The 27,860-nt window shown below is 33.9% G+C and overlaps 4 protein-coding genes across 5 annotated transcripts in view; 2 read left to right on the top strand and 2 right to left on the bottom strand.

Moving 5' to 3' along the window:
* The first annotated feature begins 504 nt into the window (after window positions 1-504).
* LOC149896989 (protein cereblon-like) lies at window positions 505-9,443 on the top strand. 2 transcript variants are annotated; one of them, XM_090116671.1, is made up of 10 exons: window positions 505-675; window positions 760-890; window positions 1,144-1,343; window positions 2,470-2,634; window positions 4,153-4,257; window positions 5,423-5,535; window positions 5,762-5,901; window positions 6,461-6,563; window positions 7,448-7,592; window positions 8,138-9,443. In XM_090116671.1, the coding sequence occupies exons 1-10, from the start codon at window positions 663-665 to the stop codon at window positions 8,307-8,309; spliced, it is 1,287 nt and encodes a 428-aa protein (XP_089972797.1). In that variant the 5' UTR covers window positions 505-662; the 3' UTR covers window positions 8,310-9,443. The 2 variants fall into 2 exon arrangements, with proteins under 2 accessions (XP_089972797.1, XP_089972796.1); XM_090116670.1 differs by having other exon boundaries at window positions 5,411-5,535.
* A 544-nt stretch (window positions 9,444-9,987) lies between these two features.
* LOC149896988 (uncharacterized) lies at window positions 9,988-11,159 on the bottom strand. Its single transcript, XM_090116673.1, has one exon. The coding sequence runs from the start codon at window positions 11,157-11,159 to the stop codon at window positions 10,065-10,067; it is 1,095 nt and encodes a 364-aa protein (XP_089972799.1). The 3' UTR covers window positions 9,988-10,064.
* Window positions 11,160-15,276: 4,117 nt separating this feature from the next.
* Window positions 15,277-22,419, bottom strand: LOC149896987 (vacuolar protein sorting-associated protein 26C). Its single transcript, XM_090116807.1, has 7 exons — window positions 22,216-22,419; window positions 21,888-22,031; window positions 21,343-21,585; window positions 18,035-18,196; window positions 17,622-17,718; window positions 16,558-16,683; window positions 15,277-15,382 (listed from the first exon to the last, which is right to left on the bottom strand). The coding sequence occupies exons 1-7, from the start codon at window positions 22,270-22,272 to the stop codon at window positions 15,297-15,299; spliced, it is 915 nt and encodes a 304-aa protein (XP_089972933.1). The 5' UTR covers window positions 22,273-22,419; the 3' UTR covers window positions 15,277-15,296.
* A 280-nt stretch (window positions 22,420-22,699) lies between these two features.
* Window positions 22,700-27,860, top strand: part of LOC149896986 (kinesin-like protein Klp68D) — a 58,437-nt gene continuing 53,276 nt past the window's right edge. The window contains exon 1 of the mRNA XM_090116830.1: window positions 22,700-23,062. Within this exon, the coding sequence (XP_089972956.1) occupies window positions 22,958-23,062 (105 nt within the window). The 5' untranslated portion in view covers window positions 22,700-22,957. The remainder of the gene's footprint in view (window positions 23,063-27,860) is intronic.

Here is a 27,860-nt window from a genome sequence, read left to right as displayed (position 1 = left end):
TGCTCTTTATACGATCATTCTTCCTTTTATAATTCGTTAATTTCCTCAAATGTTCCTCTTCCTACTCGTATGTCATATCTTTTAATGTATCGTAAAAAATATTTTATTAATATATCTATTTTTATATTTACGAATAACGTCAAATTGTAAGGTTTATTATTTTCCATTTAATCTATTTAGTTTATGTAAAAAATATGTAATAATATAATGTAATTTGTATTGATTTTTCCTAACTCTTCTGATCACCTTGCCTATACCGTCCTATCGTGGTCCTATCCTATTTTCCCGTGTATGGATTCCCTATTGTACCTTTTACTTGACACTGGCAAATAGTCATAGCTATCTTCTTGCCTTGGTATCGCCATGTATCAACATAATTATTTCACAAATCGATTATTCTTCAGTATTTTTTTAAATATTTTTTTTGTAATGGAAAAACCACATTGTCAAAAAAATGTGTTGACATATGGTTGACATTATTATGTACTCTGTATTTTACGTCTGTCAAATTTCCAAATAAAAATAAAAAATAACTTTTCTGATTTTCTAGGATTTTCTCATCGCATGTTGTTATTGCTATATTTATCTCAGGCATATTATTTTTTTACTAGGTGTAAGATAAAATTTGAACATTTCTTTTGCGCGAGCTTCTAAGAAGAATCATGGAAGACAATGGTTTGTGTAAATAAACATATTTTCTGCGTATTATTTATTTGCTGTGCTGAGAAATTCTTTTTTATAAAAAGATATATTATTCAGTATCAGGGGATGGTGATGATGAACGCAACGCTGCAGGAGATGGAGATGAATCAATGGCTGAAGAAAATGAAAATGATAATGATACCAACGATGAGGAGGATTTTGATATATCGCTCGCGGCTTCGCATTCCGTAAGTCCAAAACAGTGTATTTGAGTTGTCTTTTTAAAGCGCCGGTTCACATAACCCTAGTATTAATGTAGCCGATAAATTTGGCTGTGATCTGGTAAATTCGAGAAAAAATATTGCGATTGTACCAATTGAACCTTATCAGAATCTGCTATTATTATTATAAATTACTCCGATCCGTTATTTTTAGGTCAATATATAAATTCAACCACTACTATGAAGCTTAATGTTAAATATTATTTTTAAAATATTACAGTACATGGGAACAGGGCTTGTAGCAGTCAGTGGGCGTTGTGTACTAGAGCCAGGATGGACAGGCAGAGTCCCTGTAACTGCGCACCATGGGATCGTGTTTCCCGGCGAGATTGTTCCTATGCTGCTCACTAACCCGCAGGACGCTGCTGTGCTAGCTCAGACGTTGGCAAATGATAAGCTGTTTGGATTGCTTTGTCCTGAGTAAGTGACTTTTGAATTAAGACTTTGTTCATTATAAATAAGATTTTTCCTGTACTTTTGAAGATTATATGTAATATATATAAACAATATATAATTTATAAAGTATGATGTAATAATTAGTATTTACTTGTTAATAATTCTTTCACAGTTTTATTATCATGTTTTTTCTTCACTGATTTGAGTAAAGGTGGTGTGAATTAAGACCAGATAAACTGAATAACTATATTAATATTTCCTTTAAAACTCATCTGCTACTTCTCTAAAGCAAATTTATGATTGTTTTGTGTAAAAATTGCTAAAATTTTGCAAGCAGATCAACAGATCAGTCAGTCAGATCAGATCGGTCAACTATTTATTCCCTGCAGAAATGAGAGTTGTCCTAAATATAGTTTACTGAAAAAACTCTGCTCTGCATAGCACCTGAAACATATGGATTTATGTCGAATCTTGTGATCATAAGTATATTGCACGCCTCAAGCGAAGCGTTGAGGTGGGTACTACTGTCACTTCGTGCAAAACATCTGATTTTTCAAACTTAAAATGTCTTTATGTATCATACATTGCACTTGTAAGATAATACATACACACACATATTAAGAAAAAACACTATTTTTAACGTTCATGATATTTTTGATGTCATTTTTGTTATTTAAACTAGTTAAAAAACAGTTTAAAAAAGTTCTGTCTTGGACGTCCGTGTGTCTGTATGTGCGGATCCTTTTTCTTGTTAACACTATAGCGACCGAAATACTTTACTAATCGAGTCTTTTTTTTTCTCTTACGCTTGAGTATGCTCAGGAATAGAACCCTTTCATTTTTCAGGGTCTGATTCGATGTGGTTTAATTGTTATTAAATAAACAAAAATAATAATTAATAAATATTTATTAAAAAAAAATTATGAGGCGTGCACTTTTGGATTTTCCAAATTATTTTCTTTTATTGTATTTTTTTATTGTTGTGGTAACACTATTTTTATTTGTTTTAATATCTTTCACACTCTAAACATTTGTGTATCCATATAACAATAGGCTTTTACATAGAACAATATTAATTGTACTTGAATAATTTGTTTCTTATATAGTAGTATAAGCTGTTTGGAAGCTAATAAAATAAAATATTTTACAGCGAAAGCGGTACAGTAATATCTGGCTATGGGGTGCTCTGTGAAGTGTTTGAAGCGAGTGGAACAGATGTGGCCTCTCAGGTCCTCACATTCAAAGCAAGAGCCAATCACAGGTTTCGATTCCTTGAAATGCCGAAATATTCACAGCCTATAGATATTTATCATAGGTATGAATTTTTTGTAATAAGTATGAGTTTTAGTTTGGTTTTCCTTTGTTGGTATTGTGGTGTGCGTATTTCATATCTGTTTTATAGTTTGGTTTACATATTTATTTTTTTCTATATATATATTAGTAACCATACAGGATATACAGATTTACAGAAATGTGAAAACGCAGTAACAATTACTTAACAGGCATAGCCAGAAACCTTTTTTTTATAATATGCACTGATAAATCGATATCCTATGGTTCTTAAACAACAACATTCTATGGTTTCTTAAATTTTTTATTATTATTATTATTCAGCCATGGCTGTCCCACTGCTGGGCAAAGGCCTCTCTTCCCTTCGTCCATGTCTTCCTATTGTGAGCAATTTTAGCCCATTCCTTACAATGAGAGTCCAGTTCGTCGCGCCATCTGATTTTGGGCCTTCCACGCAGCCTTTTTCCATTGTCGGGGATCCACATAGTGGTGATTTTTGCCCACAACTCTTCGGACATCCGGCAAACATGTCCAGCCCAGTTCCATTTGAGCTCGGCAGCTTTATGAGCTACGTCGACAATCTGTGTTTTTGAGCGCAGCGTTCTATTTTGAATGCGATCAGAAAGCTTTACGCCCAAAATGCTGCGCTCCATTGATCTTTGGCAAACCCCAAGTGCGGACTTTTGGCGATCAGTCAATGACCAGGTCTGTGCACCGTAGGTGAGGATGGGCAAGATGCACATGTCCATGAGCCTTCGCTTTAGTGAAAGAGGCAAGTCTCCTTTCATCAGCTCTTTCATCGACCAAAAGCTTCTCCAAGCGTTTTCTTAAATATATTCTATTTTTATTTTTATACAAAATTATCATCGCTTTCCACAAATAAAAATTCACAGCTATTATATTCACATGTTATATTAATTGTTGCTATATAAAAGATACAGATTGCAATAATAGGTCGATTGGTATATAATGGTTGGTAATGATCCAGCCTACCAAGCCAGTGGTCTTGGGTTCGATTCCCACCCAGGGTAAACATTTGTGTGATGAACATGTTTGCTCGTGTCTGGATTTTAATTATCTATATATTATGTACTTATTTGAAATTATATATGTATGTATGTATGTATGTTTATCAGCCGTTTGGTTTCCATAACACGAGCGAAAGCTTAGTATGGGATCAGATTGTGCCGTGTGTGAAAAATGTCCAGAAATACATTGAGATAATATTACTACGTATGGAGGAGACACCACGAACAAAATCTGTGCGCCATTTTTTTGCTCTAACTAAGTTTTAAAAATTATTATCTAGTTAGGTACTTACCGATGAAAGTTATTCCTTTGCACTTTTCCGTATTATTTGTATTATTTGTGCAATATCGTAACACACACGAAGGCATATTTGATGCGTTTCACTTTAAAACAAATAAAAAATGAGCGTGCAGTTACGCCATATGGCGTTTGTTGAGCGGAACATAAGTGATGTAGGCGGTGTCGTCTCCATATGTATATCTCAATGCTGAAATATTGATTTATTGAATGTCAGGATGCGCATGGTGGCAGTCCGCGTGCTGCCCGAGGTGCAGCTGGGCGAGCCGCTGCGGCCCGCGCGCCTGCCCAGCCTCGACCGCTGGCGGCGACAGCGCACGCAGTCAGTACACGCTTTTACATATAAAATATAGAAAGAATGTTGATATACAGTGAAACCTGGTTAAGTGAGACATCAAGGGACCGGCAATGTCGTTTCACTTATAGAGGTATTCCACTTACCCAGTGTCTCAGATATACAGGTATAAATAAATATCTGTCTCATTTACAGAGGATTCCAATAATAATTTGTCATTTTTCAAATAAACATCTGTATGATAGTTAAGCGAAACTAAAACTGAAGGTAATTGAAGCTCAAAATTTGTACTTACGTACTTGGAATTAATTGTGGAATTTGTGAGTAGAATAAGAATAAGTAAACAAACAATGTTATCTCAGTTACAGAGGTTTATGTATATAAAATTTACTCGCTGTCTCAGTTATAGAGGTAACTATGATAATAAATCGAAAGAACAAATCCCAGATATAGAGGTTTACCTCGTCCCACTAACAGAGGTAATTCAGTGCCAAACTGTTGGGACCTCAGCATGAGTTCCAGTTATGGAGGTTTCTCACTTATCCAGGTCCCACTTAACCAAGTTTCACTGTAGTTGCATTCAAATTCAAAACTCAAAAATTCTTTATTTGGAACATAATAACAAATTGTACATAAACTTTAATTATGATGACATCCGTAAAAGCATAAGAGCTGTGGCACGAATACCAACGCTCATCTCCATACATGAAATAAGTTCAATCTTATAACAAGTTCTACAATAATATGCAAATTAAGTCGGTTAAAAATAAAAAAAAGGAATGTAGTACAAAATTCTAGATAGCAGGTGGCATGGTGGATAGGGTGGATAGGCATTTGAAGTGAAATATACATACACTAGCTGTGCTCCGCGGTTTCACCCGCATTACTCTGCTCCTGCTAGTCTTAGCGTGATGATAAATAGCCTATAGCCTTCCTCGATAAATGGGCCATCCAACACCGGAAGAATTTTTCAAATCAAGCCAGTAGTTCCTGAGATTAGTGCGTTCAAATTTGTCAGATTAGTCCGATTTGAAAAATTCTTTTGGTGTTAGATAGCCCATTTATCGAGGAAGGCTATAGGCTATTTATCATCACGCTAAGACCAACAGGAGCGGAGCAATACGGGTGAAGCCGCAGAGCACAGCTAGTGTTTTTATATATAGAAAGATTTTATATGCAGGCTCGACACTAGGTTGCGCAACATGGACGCTGCACAGACCCCATGGCCGCTCTTCGTATACGATATCTTCGATTACCACCGCATGCGGCAAACTATCCAGGAATACTTCAGCCATATTGTTAAAAGTATGTAATAACTTACCATTATTTTAACATACATGGTCTTACCACAAAACAATTTTAACACAGTCTAACTTTAAACCAGGGATCTGTCACTTTAATAGTTGTCTATGTGAAATACGACAAAACCAGATAAAAGAGAACCCGCGCTTAAACTCAAACAACTCAAACTGAAATAATAATAATTTTCACAAATAATTACTATTTTAAAGCTCGTACTTTTAAATTATAGCGCCAATCCCAGAAGACCCAGTGTCACTTTCCTTCTGGACGGCATCGAACATGACACTTTCACCAAAGGAAAGACTCGCATTGTTCATAGTGGATGACGCACTACTGCGACTGCACATGGAGGTGCGGCTTATACAAAAGGTAAGTTCCGACTGGCAAGTGTTGGCTTAAAAAAATAGAATAAAAAGTTTAGTGTCCGTTAAGATGACTTATTGCTGATTTTTGTATAATTTTTTTTATCATTAAGTATACAACACTACGCGCTGTTTTTCTCGAGGAAGAATCCGAAAGCAAATTCATGTATTTCTATAGCTCATATGTTAATCTGATGTACATTCTCTATTACTGTAAACTTTCATCAAAATCCGTCCTGTAGATTTATCGTGAAAGAGTAACAAATTCATCCATCCCCACAAACTTTCGCAACTACATATTATATTAGTAGGATTTAAAACACTAACAGAATTGGACTATGACGATAAACTTAAATATAAAATTTACACTATAATTTCATAATGAACTCAAATTAAAACATCTGTAATTTGTTACTACATTTTGCAAATAAGCATAATTTGAATTTTAATTCTTTCGTTTCACACAAATATTTATATTCCTAGTTGAGGCGATCGTCGTGTCTAAATTGTTTTTTATTTATGTATTGTTTCCAAATAAGCGATTGGTTTTATATTTTGTTTTACAGAACAATGTGTTATGTTGCACATCGTGTTCTACTGAAATAGCGAAGCGGGAACACATCTTCGCCATGTCCAGTGAGGGGGTCCACTCAAATTATACTAATTTAGGTATGTTTACGTATTTTGTATGCTGTGAATTTATGTACATTGAATAAATAATTATGTTCTTACCAAAAAACTAACAATTAATATATTTAAAGAAGAACTTAAACACACTGAAACTCTTGAAATGATTGTATTGTCACCGATACTTGTTAAGTATTAAAGTATGATAAAATCTAATTAGTCGGCTACGTGCAAACTTGTCAGTTACTTTTAAACATAGAGGTGAAGTTAATGAAAGCAAAAGGCAATTGCTATATTGTAATTTAAATCGATGTATATTTACAGTAATTCTGCCGTGTATGTTCTATTTCCACATGAGTGGGACCCAGACTGCTACCTAGTGGAACCCCAAAAGAGATGTTATTAGACTTATTGAGAAAACATTCTTCTTTATATTGTTGAGTCCTGTTTGCTAGATAGCTCTAAAATCAAAACAATGCACAATCTCTTATTTCTATTTATTCAAGTTTCCGAAGCAAAATTCGTATAGGCACAGTGTCAAAAGCCTATTTGAGATCAATGGGATTTTTTTTGTGCAAGCTTTGCTTTTATCTAAGTGAGATGAAATTAAGTATTTAAGGTGGCTCAGGGAATCTTCCATTAGGATTGCTTTACGCGATTCAAAGTATACGTCAGACAATAGCATGTTAGATTTTAAGAATTTGATTAGCTTTTTACATATTATTTTCCAATATAATAAAGTCTCTAGTTACATTGCGAACTGAATATCATTCTTTATGGATAGGTGTAATTATACCGTTTTCCTGGTTTTAGTTCGGTTTGTATTTTGTCTTTGATCGTTACAGATTATTTATTTATTAAATACTTTATTATACTACCAACATGGATGTATGTATACGATAAAAATATATATAATTGTTGTGTAGGGGGCTACATGCACGACATAGTGACGGTGGTGAGCACCTCGCACACGGAGCTGAGCGGCCCGCCCTCCGCGGAGTACTCCTGGTTCCCGGGGTACACCTGGACCGTGGCGCTGTGTGCCGTGTGCACTACGCACGTGGGCTGGAGGTAATGGGGAACTCATACAAGTTAAAATAGACGAATTATTCCATTTATAAGTTAATTAACTAACCAGGAAATCGAGAAATAGTAGTAGAATAGTCGACTGAACGTCTCGTTAAATATTATTTTTTGAATAAATCACGTTTAAAATCCATTAAAGTCATCAACATACACACATTAACAAAGTTTTTAATATATATTTTTTTTAAGTTTAGTTTACACACATCAACAAAGTCTAGGGATATTTGGTATTGCATTAAATATCTCAAAACCTATGGAGAATTTTGTGATATTGTAAATGGAAGAATTATAGCTCATTTTAAGGTCTTTAGTAAAAAATAAAAACAATTCATGATTTTTTTTTTAATTTTCATCAAAAATGTTAATTTTCCTCACTAAGGTGGAAACTTGGATAGTTACTTCATTTCTTGTCAGAAAACTATATTTTTTAACTAAAATTAGCAATATGTTTCCAAATATTTAATTATAAATAATCAGTGTTGCATTTACATTATTTTAAATGACGAATTAAAATATGTCTCTACGTATAGGTTCGACGCGCTCAAACGCAACCTACGCCCGCAGCAGTTCTATGGCGTGTGCCGCAACAACGTGGTCCCGTGTGAAACTCGCCGTCGCCCCGCGCTCGCCCCCGCCCCCGCCCCCCGCACACGCACCACGCTCATATACCAACTGCGTGAAGACCCACTTGACGATACTTAAGTTACTTCACCATTGTAGAACGTGTAACGTGAAGAAAACCCCCCTCTCCCTCCCACCTGCGACCCGTCTCTGCACTCATACAAACTGCGAGAAGACTCACTTGACATGACATATAGAGCAAAGAACCCCCCGTCCCCGCCCACCACCTCCTGTGACCCGCGTCCGCGCTCATATATACGAACTACGAGAAGACCCACTTGATACGTAGCTTACTTCATCATTGTAAAATATATAGTGCAAAGAACCACACCCTCCCCCGCCCCCTCCGCGTTCATATTATATGAACTTCGAAAAGACCCGCTCCGCCGATACTTAACTCACTGTTATAGATTAAGATTAAAAGGACTTAGCACCCCCTTCCCCCTGCTCCCCTCCCCCGCGCTCATATTTACGAACTAAACGAAGACCCACTTGACGATACGTAGCTTCGATTTGCCCTCCTAATGACCCGCCCGTATTGACGGGCGGCGTTAGCTACCTACTGAAGAGGGCAAATCGCCCTGAAAATCGCCCTGATAGCAAAGGACCCAGAATGGATCCTTGCAGCACCCCCCAGTGTTGCCGAATTCAATGTTTTTGAGTTCCTGTGTTATTTGTAATGACGAACAGCTCTTTAATAGTAGTTTTAAGTGTCATAAATGTTTTGATGTTTTGTTAATTTTTGGCGGTGTGTTATTGTAATTATTCCTATGGCGAATTTTTTTAACTTGTCATTAAGGTTCATTAGCTTTATTTCCTATCAGAAAATGTTAGATGTAATACAATGTAATGCAACAACACATGTTGCATTTTTATATTCGTATTAAAATAAATTTATGTCTGTAATTTTCAGTATGAATGATGTTAAAATACGTAATTTATCTATTTTCATACATTCACTTATAATACCACAAGAGCTTCAAAATTATCGGGTATTTTCCGATAGGTTCGTTGCAAACAAATGAAGGAGTCAAGTTTCTAGTCAAGGTTAAAAAATCACGAGCGCGAAGCGCGAGTGATTTTTCCTGAAAAACTTGACGACTTTATTTGTTTGCAGGGAACCTTGAGGGAAATGCCAGATAATTTTGAAGCTCGTGTGGTATTCGGGAGATTATTTTTCCGTCCCAAATGTCGGCCAATAATTTCACAATTGAATTGAACTTGTCAGTTTGACGTCAACGACCAGAGAAAATTTTCAAAAAATTATCAGTATAATACCATGTAGGTTGTACCACGTGACGTCGAATGGTGCAATTCTATTGGTCGATATTTGGGTCGGAAAAATAATCAATAAAATTGCATCTTTTTCCGAATACTTTGCTATAAATGCATGCTTGAACTGGTAAAATATAATGCCGATATTAATACGTATACACTAATAAATTTTCAAAATATTTTCAGTGACTATTACTTTTAAATAAATAAGTATCAACATTTAAGGGCGTTTTCACAAAGAGAGCATTAATATATGAATTAGATTCTTAATTTGCGGTTATCATGGTGTTTAATGTCGTCTACTTATAAAAGTAGAACCTCTATAAGTCGAATATCAAGGGAGACGCCAAAAAATTCGAGTTAGAGAATTTTCAACTTATGGAGTATTTCGGCTTAGGCGGATTTCGATTCGACATAAACAGTTTGAGATTTATTCTTATCAATTTTGAAAGAGAGGTAAAATAAATAAAAATTCAACTTGCAGAGGTGACAAACATATTTTTATTTATTATAAATCAACATTACTTCAAATCATTTTAAAATAAAAAATATATCATTGTCTTATATATAAATAGCAGAAAATTCTTCTTTAGAGTTACCGGTTTGCTCTATAAAATTACGTAAGGTATTCAATGCCGTTCGCGCCTCTTGGATGGAAACCCATGGAGCGCATGTATAATTCACGTCTTCTATGTCGTCTAAATCATAAGTATCAGTTTTCTGAACTACTGAATCGATAATTGTATTATTCACGTCTTCTATGTCATCTAAATCATTAGTTTCAGTTTTCTGCGCTACTGAATCGATAATTGTATTATTCACGTCTTCTATGCCATCTAAATCATTAGTTTCAGTTTTCAGAGCTACTGAATCGATAATTGTATTATTCACGTCTTCTATGTCATCTAAATCATTAGTTTCAGTTTTCTGAGCTACTGAATCGATAATTGTATTATTCACGTCTTCTATGTCATCTAAATCATTAGTTTCAGTTTTCAGAGCTACTGAATCGATAATTGTATTATTCACGTCTTCCATGTCATCTAAATCATTAGTTTCAGTTTTCAGAGCTACTGAATCGATAATTGTATTATTCACGTCTTCTATGTCATCTAAATCATTAGTTTCAGTTTTCTGAACTACTGAATCGATAATTGTTTTATTCACGTCTTCTATGTCATCTAAATCATTAGTATCAGTTTTCTGAGCTACTGAATCGATAATGTTGACACTTGCACTTTCCCCACAAACGTTTTTAAAAAAAAGGTCCTTTCTTTTTTTGAATTTTCCTAGCCATCCATTACTGGCTCTGAAATTAACGATTCCCAATGATTTAGAAAATATTTGGGCTTTTTCTTGTAACTGTGGTCCACTAACACTGATATTTTGGCTACGACACTGCTCAAACCATTTAAGTAAGCATTCCTCCAAGCCCGGATATTTTGCAATTCGTCGTCTTTTACAGGACAAACTTTGACCGTTTTGTATTTTTCTCTTGATATCTGATTCATGTTTTATTATTCTTGAAAGAGTACTCATTGGTAGGCCAAATTGTTCAGCAACATCTTTTCTTTTTTGACACCTCTTGAAAGCTTCGAGCACTTCTAATTTTTCAGCAAGACTCAAAGTTTTTATTTTACGTTTCACAGCACTCATGTTGACTGTTGCACTAATTGATGTGTATTGCAGTAGAACCAAACTACTTCTGACAGTATTTAAGTCGAAAGGAAATCAAAATTGAACACCTGACACCAAGCAAGCGTGTTTACGTGAGTCATAAATTTATTATCGTATCCTAAAATGTTTTCTAAGAAACAATAGTGTACTTACATTGTCGGCAAGTTCTTAAAGTCGGTAACTTATTTTTGTTCGAACAATAGAGGTAATAAATTCCTAATGATCAAGTTGTAAAGGTTGTAAAATAAAACGTTGCTTTGTTCGAGATAGGTCAAGGTTTTTGACTTATCGAGGTTCGACTTAACGGGGTTCTACGTATAATCTTTAGTATATTTCACCAGATATTGTATTTATTATTTTTTAAAAGAAAATATCATATTGAACATTTGTACATTACGTTGTACAGATACACTTAGATCTAAATATTTATAAGTCTATTATTAGATTGTGAATTATAATTTATTATATGAGATATTAATAGAACAATAAATTATCTATACTATTTTGTGTTTTATTTATTCATAGTTTAAAAAAAAAGTTGGCAAGTAATGGAAATTGCATGCTTAAATTCTTACGAATGAAAAACACAATGTGGAATCAAAACTATTAGTCCATTGAATAAAAAGTTCTAGAGTGCGTGAGTTAGTAACGTAAGATGTTTCTTCGGAAACATGTCAAGAGTCCCTAGACCATTCAATTAAGTCAAATATCTTGGTGAAAATAATCATTTTGTCGACTATAATTTCTAAAAAAATTCACATTGTTCGGATTTTAATTTCATAAGTTAAATAAAAAAAAATAAAATAAAATAAAAAAATCTTTTAAGTAACTATTTTAATAATGATTTTTGCAGTTAGTTAAAAAAAAATTGTTTGTTAGATCTGTCAGCAATTTCAAATATTTTTAGCTTCGAAATTGACACTCAAGTTGACACTAAATGTTCCTCGATAAATGGGCTATCTAACACCGAAAGAATTTTTCAAATAGGACCAGTAGTTCCTGAGATTATCACGTTCAAACAAACAAACAAAGTCCTCAGCTTTATAATATTAGTTTAGATTTACCATTGAAACTTAAATTGTTTGCAACGTTAGCAATATTTTGCCACGATTTGCCGAATCTTATTTTCATCAGATCTGAAAAAAAAGCTCCAGGAGGCAAAAAAGGGAACCCTTGCAGGATCACTTTGTTGTCCGTCTGTCTGTCAACACCCTTTTTCTCAGGAACGAGTGGGAGGTATCGAGCTAAAGTCTACAGTCCCTTGATGCTATGAAAAAATAAAACTTATAGCCAATGCTGCAAAGATACAGCCGTTTATGTTGAAAATTTTAGCAAATTTCGACATTCGTAGAGAAACCAAAACCTACAGGGTACTTTCCCATCAACACAGTCTTGAAATTTGGTACAAAGTAACGTCTTGTAACACAAATAGGAATAATTACGTAAAACAAGAATTTTGAATTACATTATGTAAAAAAAAAATTAAGCTCACAACCCCTTTACTCATGAACGTAATATGTACTACAACAAAAACTCAGGTCTATAATATCTTTACCCTATAATAAAATCAAACTACTATAACAACGCAATCCAGAAAATATAGCCGTATGCTGAAAATTTTCGCAAATTTCGACATTCGCAAGGGTATCATAACTCAAAACCTACAGGCTACTTCCCGTGATCGTGAACTCAGAATCTTGAAATTTGGTAGCACAGATAGAAGACATTAAAAATTGGATATATATTTTTCTTAGTGCTTAGTATATAAGCACAGACTAATAATAATATGCTACACAGATATAAGCATTATTTTTCATGAATCGTATAATATTGAAATTGATAACAGCGCCATCTATTAGAAGAAGGCTGTAGTCATTGTTATTTTCAATTCTTCTAGTCACCACTAGATGTCACTGATATAAAATAAATTATATAGGATATTTATGTAGATGGCGCCACTAGATTTAATTATATAAATAAATAAAACTTTTTCGCTAAAGCAACATTATATTTAACATAAAAAATGAATAGTTCCCTTTTTTATTTAATATCACTGATTTTTGCTATCCATATTGTAATGTTTAACTTTTATTCCGTAAATTAAGTAATTATGAAATTGATTACAGCGCCATCTATTAGAAGGAGGCTGCAGTCATTGTTATTTTCGATTCTTCTAGTCACCACTAGATGTCACTGAGATAAAATAAATTATAGACGATATTAATGTAGATGGCGCCACTAGATTTAATTATATAAATAAATAAAACTTTTTCGCTAAAGCAACATTATATTTAACATAAAAAATGAATAGTTCCCTTTTTTATTTAATATCACTGATTTTTGCTATCCATATTGTAATGTTTAACTTTTATTCCGTAAATTAAGTAATTATGAAATTGATTAAAGCGCCATCTATTAGAAGGAGGCTGCAGTCATTGTTATTTTCGATTCTTCTAGTCACCACTAGATGTCACTGATATAAAATAAATTATAGAGGATATTAATGTAGATGGCGCCACTAGATTTAATTATACATATATAAATAAATAAAACTTTTTCGCTAAAGCAACATTATATTTAACATAAAAAATGAATAGTTCCCTTTTTTATTTAATATCACTGATTTTTGCTATCCATATTGTAATGTTTAACTTTTATTCCGTAAATTAAGTAATTATGAAATTGAAAACAGCGCCATCTATTAGAATCTAGCAGTAATTCTTGTGCAATTAATTCAGATTATTAGTCATCGCTAGATGTGACAGTAATAAAATATAATTGATCTGATATTGATGTAGATGGCGCTAGTGAATTGTATTATATTATGATTATATTATTGTGATATTAGAAGAATAGCCATGAAAATATTAACTATGTATAATATTTTTTATTAGTGCTTATATTTGATGAAGGCTCACCAATCTGGGCCCTCGCAATTTTGTTTCGTTCATATACATCGTTTTGATTGGAACTCTTAAATAAATAAAGGAGAAAACTAAGACTCAGAAAAATCTTATAATACATCATCTAGATTCTAGCTTTAGATTCTATTAGTCCATGATTCTAGGTAAATGAATAAAACAAAACCAAATATCTCTGTTCCTAATACGTTTCGAGATTTATGTTCATAATATCTTTGCTCAAAATTTATTGCTCTTTTAAAATATCCAAGTTTCATCACTGGCCGTGAAAGTTCATCACAACGCCAAGTTTATACCCAAACCCCTTTAGGTAAATTAATGATTGCTCTCGTCTTTTACATACATTACCGGCTGCGTATTAGGTATTGTATAGAATACCTAGGCAAAGTATAAAATGAATAATATTTCATACATTACCTATATAATATGTTTTAGGTATTCTGTATTCATTAATTGCCTAGAGCCCTAGACAATGTATAGGATACCTGGATGATTTCCGGTAACATAATTTATATATTACATAATATTATATTATAATGCGAAAGTCTGCTTGTCTGTTACGCTTTCGAAGCTATACTAAAAATAAAATTAGAATGAAAAAATAGTAATAAATAGTGAGTAAAACTTTATTGCAAATATGAATAACTAACTACATAACTATTATATTCCTTTCCACCTAAGATGATTTCTGTGACACATCGATTTTTGACACGTGTAGAGATGTCTTTACTGAAATCATATCAATTATTGTTTCCGATTATCGATAATATTTTATATGGAAATGAAATCGATTTGAATAAAGTACCAAAATTAGTTTTTTCGGCATTTCGCCAACAATTAACTAAGGAAACTTAGCAAACAACAGCAACAAAGTGCTGATTGCAGTGAACGGATTTGTTCACGCAGAGTTGTTCGTGTAGGCGAGTTTCTCTACGTAATAAATTTTAAAGTGTCGGTTGTACCTCTAAATATTATAAGCGCGAAAGTTAGTACCTAACGTTGTTACTCTTTCACACGAAAACCACTGAACGGATTTTGATAATACTTAGGAGTGATGTAGCTTACGCAACATAGTATAGGAAATATTATATTTTATTTGTATAATTGTGTGCTAAGTAGGGAATATGTAGGTTTATGGTAATTAAGTAGGAAAGGTAACAGAAAATAAAACAGAATTTATTAATATTCATCTTTATTATCTACTTCTTAATAATAATATTGGAAAGTTTTCAGTCACTAAATAGTCGTCTTCAAATATCACAGCAATGTTGAGCTCAAACTCTGAAACAAAAACAAAATACATTTGTTTAAGTTGCTTGAAAATTCAAAATTTTATAACTGGTTATATGACATGTAGTCCACATAGAAAATAAATTGCGTCTTGAGATTAGAGTTAAAAATTGGCTCAATAATTTAGTTTTGTTTTCATACAAATCCACACTTTAAGTGGGATGTTAAGTGGGACGCGAGTTTGAGGTATTTTATTATATGAACCAAACTGTGATTTATTTTTTCAATACACAACATCTTTAAAAGTGAAATTAAAAAATTCTAAAATTCTTCACGCAATTTTTAGACGATTTCTTACTACCAATATATTTCTACATAGCACTACGATCCAACAGATCTGTTAATAATTTCTACACGACATTTTAGAAGTAAAAAACCGTCCATAAATCACGTGCGGCTGTTTTGAGAATTTCGTCATTCCAATATTTTACCTACATAATAACGTCACAAAACAAACAAACGAACTAAAACACATAGCACATGGAACATAGACACCCACCGATCTTAAAGTGCGCGGACAAACAAACGAACAAAATAAACACAATATACAGTTACAGGGTGTTCCACTGTTGGTATACTACGCTCAAAGGAGGTTATAGTTTTGCATACGCTGAGTACGTAAAAAATACTTATAAAATTCCAAACACATTTTTTTTTTCAAATAGACGAATTCTTAAAACTCTATGTGTACACCCCTTACAAGCTACCCGTCCAACTTTGCCACCAGCACGTGACCTATCGTTTAAAAAATTCGAAAAAAATTCGACAGTAAAATGTGTTTTCATAGACAAAATGCTCATATTAGCGAAGCGTTATATGCCAGCTGCGCGAAGCTAGAGAAGAAAACATGGATTTTCAGGAAAAATTTAGCAAAATTTTTTTGATATAATTTGTTGTTTAAGTATTTTTTACGTGATCAGTGTATGCAAAACTACAAGTCCCTTCGCGCTTAGTATACCAATAGTGGGACACCCTGTGTATCACTACATAGTATAAAACAAAGTCGCTTTCTCTGTCCCTATGTCCCTTAAATCTTCAAAACTACGCAACGGATTTTGGTGCGATTTTTTTAATAGATGGAGTGATTCAAGAGGAAGGTTTTAGTATATAAGTTATTAGGTTTTAGATAAAGCGGGCGGGTCGCTAGTATGATATATATTATATACCGATCTTGAAGTGCGCGGCGGCGGTGGTGGGGCAGGTGAAGAGGCGCGGCAGCACCATGTGCAGCGGCACGTCGCGCGCGCGGCACACGTCGCCCTCGCCCACCTGGATGTTCTGGATCTCCGTCGCTGCACAAGCAAAACAGGGTTGCACTCCGGGAGTGCCGGCAGAAGTGAAAACGCGCGTAGGTAGTAGAGAGGATAGCTGTCTACTCTCCATCCGTCTTACGCTTTTTCGATCAGGTCACGTGTCCTGACGCGAGTTTAAGATTTTATACCCATTACAGAAAAAGTGCTCAACGCCGCTAAAGAAGTTTTCACTTCAACAATAACAGCATAAACATACAAATGTACCTACATGCTCAGCTCCTGTTGGTCTTAGCGTGATGATATACAACCTTCCTCGATAAATAGGCTATCTAACACCTAAAGAATTTTTCAAATCGAACCAGTAGTTCTTGAGATTAGCGCGTTCAAACAAACAAACAGACACTTCAACTTTATAATATTAGTATAGATTTAATAATATGTGCAGCTGTCGTGTGTAAGGGCGATTTTACACAAATAATGTGCGATAATGTGTAACGAGGAATATGTTTGTAAATGAAGCAATATGATTGGTTATTTCCTGTGTTATCATATTTAGTCATGTGTGGTTGTTTCTTATCATCTGTAGTTATGTGTGGTTGTTTGTTATCATCTGTAGTCACGTGCGTAGTAAATTATAAATTAAAACACACAAGAAAATTCATTCAAATCGGTCCAGCTGTTTAGGAAGAGTTCAGTAAAACACACTATCTATTTCATATCATTACTTACTCCTAGCTGGCTTTGTCCACATGAATTATACGCAAAACCTGACACGCTCAGGTATCTTCGTTTCGATTTTTTAAATATTTAAAACAAAACTACCTACTTGCTCGAGAATTTTCATTTATTCTTATTTCTATTCAAAATATTAATGAATTTTTTCGGAAATTGTAACTGAATTCAGTCTCGGTGTATGTTTAAAATAAAAACTGTTGATAACAATATTTAATATGTTTTTTTAATAAGATCCTTCTTACCATCTCTAGAATATCCTTCAGTGAAGCCACAGGTTTCCACTCTGACGAGTTGCAGCTCTATTGACTTTATTGGAACTGAACAATCGTCTACGCGAATCTAGAAAGTATTACACATTTATTCGTTATTTTTTTGATAACTGTTAGGTGAAGTAGTGTTTATTTTGCCATATCACCTACAACGTCGCAAACAACACATAAAAGTAAAGGTAATTCAAATTTATTAATAACTAGATTTTCGCCCGCGTAGTCTACAACGTACCAAACTACACGAGTGCACAATGAGTGCAATTTCGTAGGGAAAATACTCTTAATACCATATTTCTTGCCATGACTCTAAAGATATATCTCTTAGTTGTAGTTATTTTCGAAAACAATTTTCAATAAAAAAAATTCGACAGTAAAATATGCTATACCTTGCCAGTAATAGGTTTATCCAGCGGGCACACAGTCGAGTCTATCTCTGCGTAAAGCTGAAAGTGTGGCATGTTCGCACGTGCGCCCGCGCCGGCGGCCGACGCGCGAATGGTCGCGGGAGTGATCTCGCAACGCACCGGCTTTTGGGGCGCTGCGTCTTGCTGAAATTGATATATGTACCTAGTTGTCGGCACGTAACTTGGCCACTTTTTAACGTAGTGGGGGAAGCTTGCACATATAAAAATTTACTAAAACTTGATGCGCAAACTTCCCCCACCATGCTACTTTTTGCCAAGAAGTTTGACGGGCGCTATAATGAGGAACTGAATTTTGATATTAAGGACGCTGTCACAAATCTGCGTTACTCAAATTTAGGTATCTAACGACGTAACTTTGTTCGCGGCAATATCACGCTCACGTAAACATAGCGCATTCCATTTTATAGACCATCTTCATACTTGATATTATTTTTAATTTTTGATATTATGTATTTTTATTGAAATTGATTCCAGAAGATTACTAGGAACTTTAAAAATTCATTTTGTTACTTTTATTAGTAGGTACGATCCTAATAAGTATGTTAGTATATTCAAACAACTTAAAAAAGTGTGACTATTTTACATCATTATTTCATTGAATAATAATCTATGAATTGTATACAATATCAAAGCTTTTTAAGAAATGTTGAATTATTATCATACATATGATGTTACCGGCACTGTATTAAATCCGGCATTGTATACAATTCTTAGTAAATGTATGTTATTCCGAAAAATAGTCGGAATTAAATAAATTATAGGTATTCGTCACATAACACATTACCTAGGATACTCTTAAATCTGAACTTTTCCTACGTAGCAAACACATTTGCAAGTGTGGGTAGTTTTTGGGGTAGCTATTAACCAATATGAGGTCAAAACTAAAATCCAAGATGGCGCCGACGAAAATTTTACATCTTTTCGTCATGGGTGTCATTTTCAAGGTTTTGGAGTAGCTCTTAACAAATATGAGGTCAAAACTAAAATCCAAGATGGCGCCGACGAAAATTTGACTTTTTTCGTGATGGGTGTCATTTTCATGGTTTTTGGGGTAGCTATTAACGAATATGAGGTTAAAACCAAAATCCAAGATGGCGCCGACGAAAATTTGACTTTTTTCGTGATGGGTGTCATTTTCATGGTTTTTGGGGTAGCTATTAACGAATATGAGGTTAAAACCAAAATCCAAGATGGCGCCGACGAAAATTTGACATCTTTTCGTCATAGGTGTAATTTTCTTAATAATAAAGAAGTAAACTAAAATAAAATAACAGATTTTCGTCGGCGCCATCTTGGATTTTATTTTTGACCTCATATTGGTTAATAGCTACCCCAAAAACCATGAAAATGACACCCATGACGAAAAGATGTAAAATTTTCGTCGGCGCCATCTTGGATTTTATTTTTGACCTCATATTGGTTAATAGCTACCCCAAAAACCATGAAAATGACACCCATGACGAAAAGATGTCAAATTTTCACCGGCGCCATCTTGGATTTTAGTTCTGACCTCATATTGCGTTATATCCACCCCAAAAATCATGAAAATGACACCCATCACGGAAAGATGTAAAATTTTCGTCGGCGCCATCTTGGATTTTATTTTTGACCTCATATTGGTTAATAGCTACCCCAAAAACCATGAAAATGACACCCATGATGAAAAGATGTAAAATTTTCGTCGGCGCCATCTTGGATTTTAGTTTCGACCTCATATTAGTTAATAGCTACCCCAAAAACCATGAAAATGATACCCATGACGAAAAGATGTCAAATTTTCACCGGCGCCATCTTGGATTTTAGTTCTGACCTCATATTGCGTAATATCCACCCCAAAAACCATGAAAATGACACCCATGACGGAAAGATGTAAAATTTTCGTCGGCGCCATCTTGGATTTTATTTTTGACCTCATATTGGTTAATAGCTACCCCAAAAACCATGAAAATGACACCCATGACGAAAAGATGTAAAATTTTCGTCGGCGCCATCTTGGATTTTAGTTTTGACCTCATATTAGTTAATAGCTACCCCAAAAACCATGAAAATGACACCCATGATGAAAAGATGTAAAATTTTCGTCGGCGCCATCTTGGATTTTATTTTTGACCTCATATTGGTTAATAGCTACCCCAAAAACCATGAAAATGACACCCATGACGAAAAGATGGCAAATCTTCGTCGGCGCCATTTTGGATTTAAGTTTTGTCAAATTGCTTTACCCCACCAATCCGTTCAACAACCCATAAAAAAAGAGGATCTCAGTCAACATAATTTTTAAAACATAATTTTAAATTACAAATAACTGGAATATGAAACTTATACAGTTTACTCTTATAAAGTATCAAATATTTCAAATCACGAAAACGACAGTATACGCACATTAATCTTTTTCTAATTCGTTTTTATTTTTGGGACGAGGAGCGATACACCCGTCCTTCCAAGAGCGCTTCTGAGCGCGGTCTGACGACCCGCGAGAGCAAAATGTATGAAGAAATCGACAAGTATTTTTAATTTAGCTTATAATTGAAATAAAATTTTGATTTAGATACAAAAAAATTATCACAATCTATAAAGGACTATATATCCCTCAATAATTTATAGGTAAGAAGATAGATTAGGCTTTTAATTTTCTTAAAAGTGTACCGGTTTAGACCCCATTTTTTTGCATTTTATGCGATCATTGTGCTGGGAAAATCGTATTTCCGTGACAATTTTGTATGACGTCGTACAATTTTTATAAGATGATCGTAGAACTGAATATATTATCTTTAAATTAAGATATTACTTTGTTCTCACGTGTAAGTGCTTTGAGTTAAAATTGTACCGTAAAATAGCGGTTTTTGTTAAAAAACTGTTATAGCACCCTTAATATGTGTTAAAAAATCATCACCACTAAGCCTATGTGAAGTTGGCACCTAACTTATTTACATTTGAAAGATTTTGATTTGTAGTAGTAAGTACTGAAATTTATTTTATTTGTAGTTGTGCCAAAAAAAAATAATTATAGACACCAAAATAAGTTGCCCCCGAAATTTTCGGAAGTTTTTTTCCGGTTGTTACTTATAATATTTAGTTAATTATAATGGTACATTTGTATGATAAATATGTCTTGTTAATTTTTATGAATGTTAATAAGTTATCGGTATAGCCTATAACTTCTTTAGGAAAAATTTTTTTTTACATCAATATTAATTAATACTTATGTCAGTACTAAAATTGCATTAACAATGATAACTAAATCGAAAACATACAAAACACATACTCACAGGTTTATATTGCACAAAGAACTGACAAGACGCGTTCAAAGGTTTCGCTAAGAAGGATCTCTTCATACCGCACCTCAGAGTATACATGACGTTCACGAACACCCCATGGTACGTCTCCAGGAGACCAGGGCCTGCTGAACTGGGTCTCCCCCGTAGCGGCATCTCAAATGGAATCTCGGTAATGCCAACTGGAATCTTTCCAGCTGGAGCTAGTTCCATTGATGTGTTTACGAGTGTTATGGGCTGGAAATTTGTACATTATTTCTATGAGTATTACTGTGTACATAAAGGGTAATGTAGGTAGATAGGTTTGGAAGGCTTTGTTGTGCCATATTTCTTAACTGGACAAATTAAATTCTTAAAAAAATATTAATAGCCTTATGTGTGTGTCACAGAAAAACACTCACACAGCTTTCTGAATCAGCGGTAAATGGTAAATCTATGATAAGATGATTCAAAAGTGGTTATAGGAGACTAATTATTGATTGAATAAATTTATATTTGTGTTTGATAAATAAATAAAATCAATAGGTATTCAAATTCACCTTTATGCTATTGGAAAATGCATCAAAAATGCCAGCGTTCTTGGAGCTGATCTGCAGGTTGACAGACCCCTCCATGGTCAGCATCAGTCCTTCGTGTCGCACATCGCTGCTACTCTCTACTACTACTACACCCGCTATTGTTTCCTGAAAATTGTAGAATAACTATATATTTTTATAACTCACAGAAAACAATTTTTTTTACTTGCAAAAAAATTGGGTCGTGAAACGTCTATACTATGCGATGGTCTTTGTGTTAACATATAAATGAGATTTCTTCGATAAGTTATAATTAAATTAAATACCTATGATATAAAATTTAGAGACTTACCCCTTCATGGTACACTTTACTGGCTCTCTTCAGATTTATCGCGAGGCTGGATGACATTTTTTAATGATACGAGTAATTAAGTTTTTCAACTAAATTTTAATAATTTTCGATTTCGTTATTTGAACATTACGATAGATTATTAATTAAATAAATGAGATTACCAACAACACATCACAAAACAATTCAATATTTTTCTGCCGTCAAAATAAGTTTTCATTTGTCAAACACGACAATTGACGTATAAACGTATGTCAAACAAAAAGAAGTTAATTCTAGTTAGTAAGATTTATATATTTATGGATAAAGTACTTTTTAAGTATATGTACATTCCACGTTAATTTTAAAATACTGTGAATATTAATAAATATAAGTATTAATGTGCGAATATCTTAAAATTTTGTAAGTTAGAAAAGATGTATCCGAATGCAATCTGTCACAACAAAAAATCGTTGATAATTGAATGTCAAATCAAGTCATAGTCGCACAGAGATGTCTGTCAGTGGCGGTTGGATGTGAAACGAAGAAATACGAATTTTACGATTTTATTTATTTTTGCTACTTCTGTAAATAGAATCTTGTAATAATTTTATTGTATATTTAATTTCAATAATCGTGTTTAAACCTGTGCGAGTGTGGTGTTAACGAAATAAGGTGATGCCGAACATAGTTGCACCCCGAATGGATCGATATCAGCAACATTGAGTTTAATTTTTATTCACGTCACTGAAGGGGGTGGTTGAAGATGGAGAAGTCAGCACGGCCACGAACGGCTCTGAATGAGTGTGTTAAAGTGGTAGTGCGATGTAGGCCTCTCTCTGAAAAAGAGAAGAACGACAATTACGAGGAGGTAAGGACCGAGCCTTAGTTGTTTTGTTGATGTAGGGTTCCAGGGCTGCGCAGACTTGGTGCGTCGTCTCCAATCTCTCTCTAGACGACCGATAAACAATATCACAGTAAATAGTATTGAACTGGACTTTCATTGTGGCGTTATCATTTAATTTCGATCGATAACGCATATCGTAAAGAATACCGACTACCTGCGAAATAATTTTAATAAGCAAAATACGGAGTGTTACGTGAGATGGATAAACGTTTCATAAATTAATTTTTCGTTACAATGAGACTGCTTAATATTTTCAATGAATTTAACACGTGAATCACACGCGTGGGCAATCGCGAGTTACGAATATCTACGCCTATACGAAGTCATACAGCGTTAATTCCGCATAGTATAATGAGGTCCTAATTATTAAAATTAGTATTGTTGAAATGCATACAATCATGGACCAAAATCACTAAGCTTTGTTCTATCCTTTCATTCAAAGTAAATTATAATATTATGTTTTTTAATTGTATAAGTTGGCTGTTGGTCCTTGATCTAGTATTCCACTTTATTTCTTCAAGGTTTTATATAATGGTAGAAAAAAAGCAATTAATTCTCCATTTTCAGTTCTTTCTTTCATTTAAATAAAAAGCATTTAAAAATTACGAATTGTAATATTATTATTTATTGAATAAAATATTAAAATAATGTCTACACATTTTGTTTACATTCAAGTTCATTAATTGTAAACTAAAAATTATCATGTTTTCATTCTAAAATAATTATTTAAAACAAACTCTGATTCATAAATAAGAGATACCTACCTATGTATTTAATATTTTATTTAATGATTCATTATTACAGTATTTATCTTTACACTGCCTAATTACATTTTAATCTTGTTTTAAAGGATTAGATAATGATGAAATAGTTGAATAAATATAAATAGGTTATTTAAATACTTGATTAAAATATCCACAAGTACATTACTTATGCATTTAAGAGATCATTAAGCTAATATATGTCCCTATTTAACAGTTACCTTATTAAGTCTAATTTCCTGTTAAATGGAAAAACATGACTCGATTTTATTTACACATACTCTATACTGTATGCAGATTCTGCTATATTAAGTGCATTTAATGTGTTTATAAAAATTCTTGATACATTTGCACTTAAACAGTATTTAAATGTCTAGGTACTGTGGACTATATATTTACATAGTTTTTAATACTATTTATAATTATTTCTACTTGAATTAACTTATGAAACCTGAAGTAAAGTAATTTAACTTTTTTATATGGCTAATGGCTATATAATACTATAATTAATATATATAATATTATTAAGACTATTTGTGACGTTAATGTAAAGTTACCATGTTTTAAACATGGTAACTTTTATTCTGATGGTTCGATACATCGCGGCCTATAAAGTGAAAAGTCAGAATAAAAAAACGCGTCTGACTCAGACGACGTAAAAAACTGAAAATAACCACTTATAGATTGAAAACGTGCTAGCGATACGGTTTACTGGCTCTTTTTACGTCGAAAAGGACAACGTGAGCGAAATATTTTTATTTTTACCCCAAATAACAAGCGATAGACACTGCTATTCCAGATTATATAATCTGTACCTGAATCTGAAATCATAATATTAACTACTATTTTTTGTGTAACAAACTAACAAAAAACTATTTAAATATTAGTGGGATTGAATTATGTGTAGTGTGGCCCCCATACCACAGATTAGAGAATAGTTACTTCGTAATACTACAAAGCTCAAGTTATGACTTATGTTTTTATATTTGTCGCTTATTTACGTGAAAACTCTCACGTAAATAAGCGTCACAAAATATCAGATATTTCCACGTTATAAAAGTGCAGATTATTTCATTTATTTTAAAGGTGATATCTCGTTATCTTCTATTAATTTAATAGGATTTGTCATTTACTATCTAGGATCTACCATTTTGTTATTGATGAGTTATGATTTTTTTTCCAAAAAGAGACACGCACCCACTCAACCCATATCGTAATAATATGACCAGTGTTACATATCCAAAAGAAAGAGTAATTTTATTTTAAACATTTTAAAAAGACACAAATTATTTTCACACAGCAGCCCGTAAGATAGCTAAAAAAATCACTGTACCAATTGCAATGGAAGAATTGGTTTACGTGTGTCGAGTGTATTGCCACTTGACCCCGCGGTAAGTAGGTGAGCATTGAGCCCATACTCGGATGTCCCATATTTAGTCATAGATCGGGACCGTGTGGCTACGATCAGCTTTTTCCTTGAGTTGTTCCACACCATACAAGTCAAGTTCGTTTTAGAGAATGTGCCTTGACCTTAGGAGTTAGGAGTAATCCTGGGAAGATGCATTTCGTATAGCTTTCTTTGATCAGCTTTTGGAGATGAGGTGAATAGTAGGGCTAATAAAACAGGAATATCTGGAAGGTTTCGTACAAGACATATATCTGAAACTAAGTAAAGCTTTTTTATTAAAAGCTCTGTTAACAAAACCAGTGGCGGCGTAAAGGGGGGGCGGTGGGGGCGGTCCGCCCCGGGTGCCAAGCATCCAGGGGTGACAACACGGTGACAAAGAAATGCCAACTCTGTCGCGCAGATAGTAGCCGCTGGCGCATCTGCAGGAAAAGAATGGCGCGGGCGAAAGGGGGTCCCTTGCCGCTCGTGAAACAAGTTGACAGTTGGTCAGTTAGTGCTATTGTTTATAACCGTCGCGTTGCGTCACATTAATTCAAACGAAATTCAATAAGTACTAAATACTACCTTTCCTTTTGATGTGAAATCCTAGAAGAAGTTAATCAGACACAAAAGTATATCTGGGCTATCGCTGGAAAAGTGTGTTATAAAAATCAAAACCCTAAAATTTTTTCTTCAAACTCAACGTATCCAAATAGTGGAAAGAGCTATTTCCTACGCAACTGAAAAATGTGAGGACTTGGATATTTCCGTTGAAAGAAGAGGGAGGAGGATATTCCGACGACGAATGCCAGGAGAAATGTCCCAAGACGTTGGACTAACATTGCGTGACGAGTTGCATAGAGCTATGTTGATAGATTTTACGAAGAACTAGAGCATCGCTACAAAGCAATGGATGACATTCTCACAACATTTGGTGTTGTTCAGAAGACCTTCGTGATATGGTTCCAAATCTTACAAAAATCTATGATGAATTTTCTGCAGAGGACATTATTTTGGAGATTTTACGACTGAGGCGCCACTTGGAAGCCGCCAGCATTTATTTCTCTTCAAGAAGCGATCCAATGGACTACCCTGGAGCTTTTGAAATTTATTGTAAAATGGGACTATTCTGAGTCTGTTCCAAATCTAGATCTATGTCTAAGATTTTTTTTAATAATAAATATTAATAAATAAATATTTCAGGACACAGGATTTTCACACACGGCACAATCTAATCTCATAGCTCTAAGCTTTCGCTTGTGTTATGGAAACCAGATGGCTGATAAACATATATGTATAATTTTTAAATAAATACTTATATAGATAACTAGCGGTCCGCCCCGGCTTCGCCCGTGGTACATGTTTACGTTTTCTCTACATAAGAACCATCCTCGTACTTCAAGGAATATAATAAAAAAAGAATTATCGAAATCGGTTCAGCCGTTCTCGAGTTATGCGCTTACCAACACATTTTGCGATTCATTTTTATATATAAGAATACCCAGACACAGAGCAAACATCTATGTTCATCACACAAATACACACAAATATTTGCCCCGGGTGGGAATCGAACCCACGACCTCTGGCTTGGAAGGCAGGGCCACTACCAACCAAGCCAACCGGTCAGTCAGGTTAACTATTTGTGTTTCGGTGGCTTCTTGTGAAAGAAGTTTCTCAAAATTAAAGTTAATAAAATCTTACTTAAGATCTACAATGAGCCAAACACGACTTGCTAGTCTATCCATATTGTCCATTGAAAAAGACAGAAAAGTAAATTTTGATAATGTCATTGAGTATTTTAGCAAAATAAAGTCACGTAAACACGTTTAATAATATATTTTGTCGTTTTATTTTGAGGGTGCTCAATAGAAAGTCGCCCCGGGTGCCAACCTATGCTACGCCGCCACTGAACAAAACTAAACACATATCTTAATATCATCCATATACAGGGTGCCCCGTTTATAGTGGTCCAAAAATTTTTTTCAGCTTGAGAGCATCATGAGTAATCATTTAAAACAAACTTTAGTTAAGCGAAAACTTATGGTTTAGAAATTATGATTTTTTTTATAAATAATCCGGAGTTTCAATATTTTTGTCACAAAACCACTCTGTTATGAAAACTACTGGACCGAATTGAATGAAATTTGGTATAGGTATAGCGCAATAACCTACCTATCGCACTATAGACTCATCTTGTGTAAATAATTAAACTGCATTTTTTTATTTTAACTTTTTCTGTAGTTTGTTGAATTTCTCGGCAAAATATGGATTTTTCGAAAAAATCCTGTGAAAAAAAAATGTACCACCAAGGTTTTGCTGGTACTGCTAAAAACTACCTTAACATAGGGTTATTCTTGACACAAAAAATCATAGTTGTCCTTCGATTGTAACATCTTTAAAAACAACATCATGTACATTAAAGCATGGAAATCGAAAAATTACGAAATTTACCATAATTTAATTTTAATCATTTGGAACGGCCAATTTTTGATTAAAGAACCATTTATTGCCATAAAAGTCATTACAAATCAGTATTCACATGGCTATAAAACTATTTGAATGAAATAAAATTTTAACCTGCCAGCCAAGATAACGTAACTTTATTCTAATGTCA

This window comes from Colias eurytheme, chromosome 26 (genome assembly GCF_061535395.1).
Source record: "Colias eurytheme isolate Ceu_HAF_F1 chromosome 26, ilColEury1 Martin Lab GWU primary, whole genome shotgun sequence".
NCBI lineage: Eukaryota > Metazoa > Arthropoda > Insecta > Lepidoptera > Pieridae > Colias > Colias eurytheme.
The sequence above is the reverse complement of the archived record's forward strand: the minus strand, read 5'-3'. Positions and strand labels throughout refer to the sequence as shown.

What these genes read in the sequence shown, in the direction of transcription:
- LOC149896989 (XM_090116670.1), top strand. An exon ending in CCTATAGATATTTATCATAG is followed by an intron (nt 2,635 to 4,152) that starts GTATGAATTTTT and finishes ATTGAATGTCAG; the next exon opens with GATGCGCATGGTGGCAGTCC. An exon ending in ACTACGCACGTGGGCTGGAG is followed by an intron (nt 7,593 to 8,137) that starts GTAATGGGGAAC and finishes CTCTACGTATAG; the next exon opens with GTTCGACGCGCTCAAACGCA.
- LOC149896988 (XM_090116673.1), bottom strand. Translation starts at nt 11,159, where the DNA reads ATGAGTGCTGTGAAACGTAAAATAAAAACTTTGAGTCTTGCTGAAAAA.
- LOC149896987 (XM_090116807.1), bottom strand. Translation starts at nt 22,272, where the DNA reads ATGTCATCCAGCCTCGCGATAAATCTGAAGAGAGCCAGTAAAGTGTAC. An exon ending in TCTTTGTGCAATATAAACCT is followed by an intron (nt 18,197 to 21,342) that starts GTGAGTATGTGT and finishes TATCAATTTCAG; the next exon opens with CAAGACGCAGCGCCCCAAAA. An exon ending in CGCCGCGCACTTCAAGATCG is followed by an intron (nt 15,383 to 16,557) that starts GTATATAATATA and finishes TTTTTGTTTCAG; the next exon opens with AGTTTGAGCTCAACATTGCT.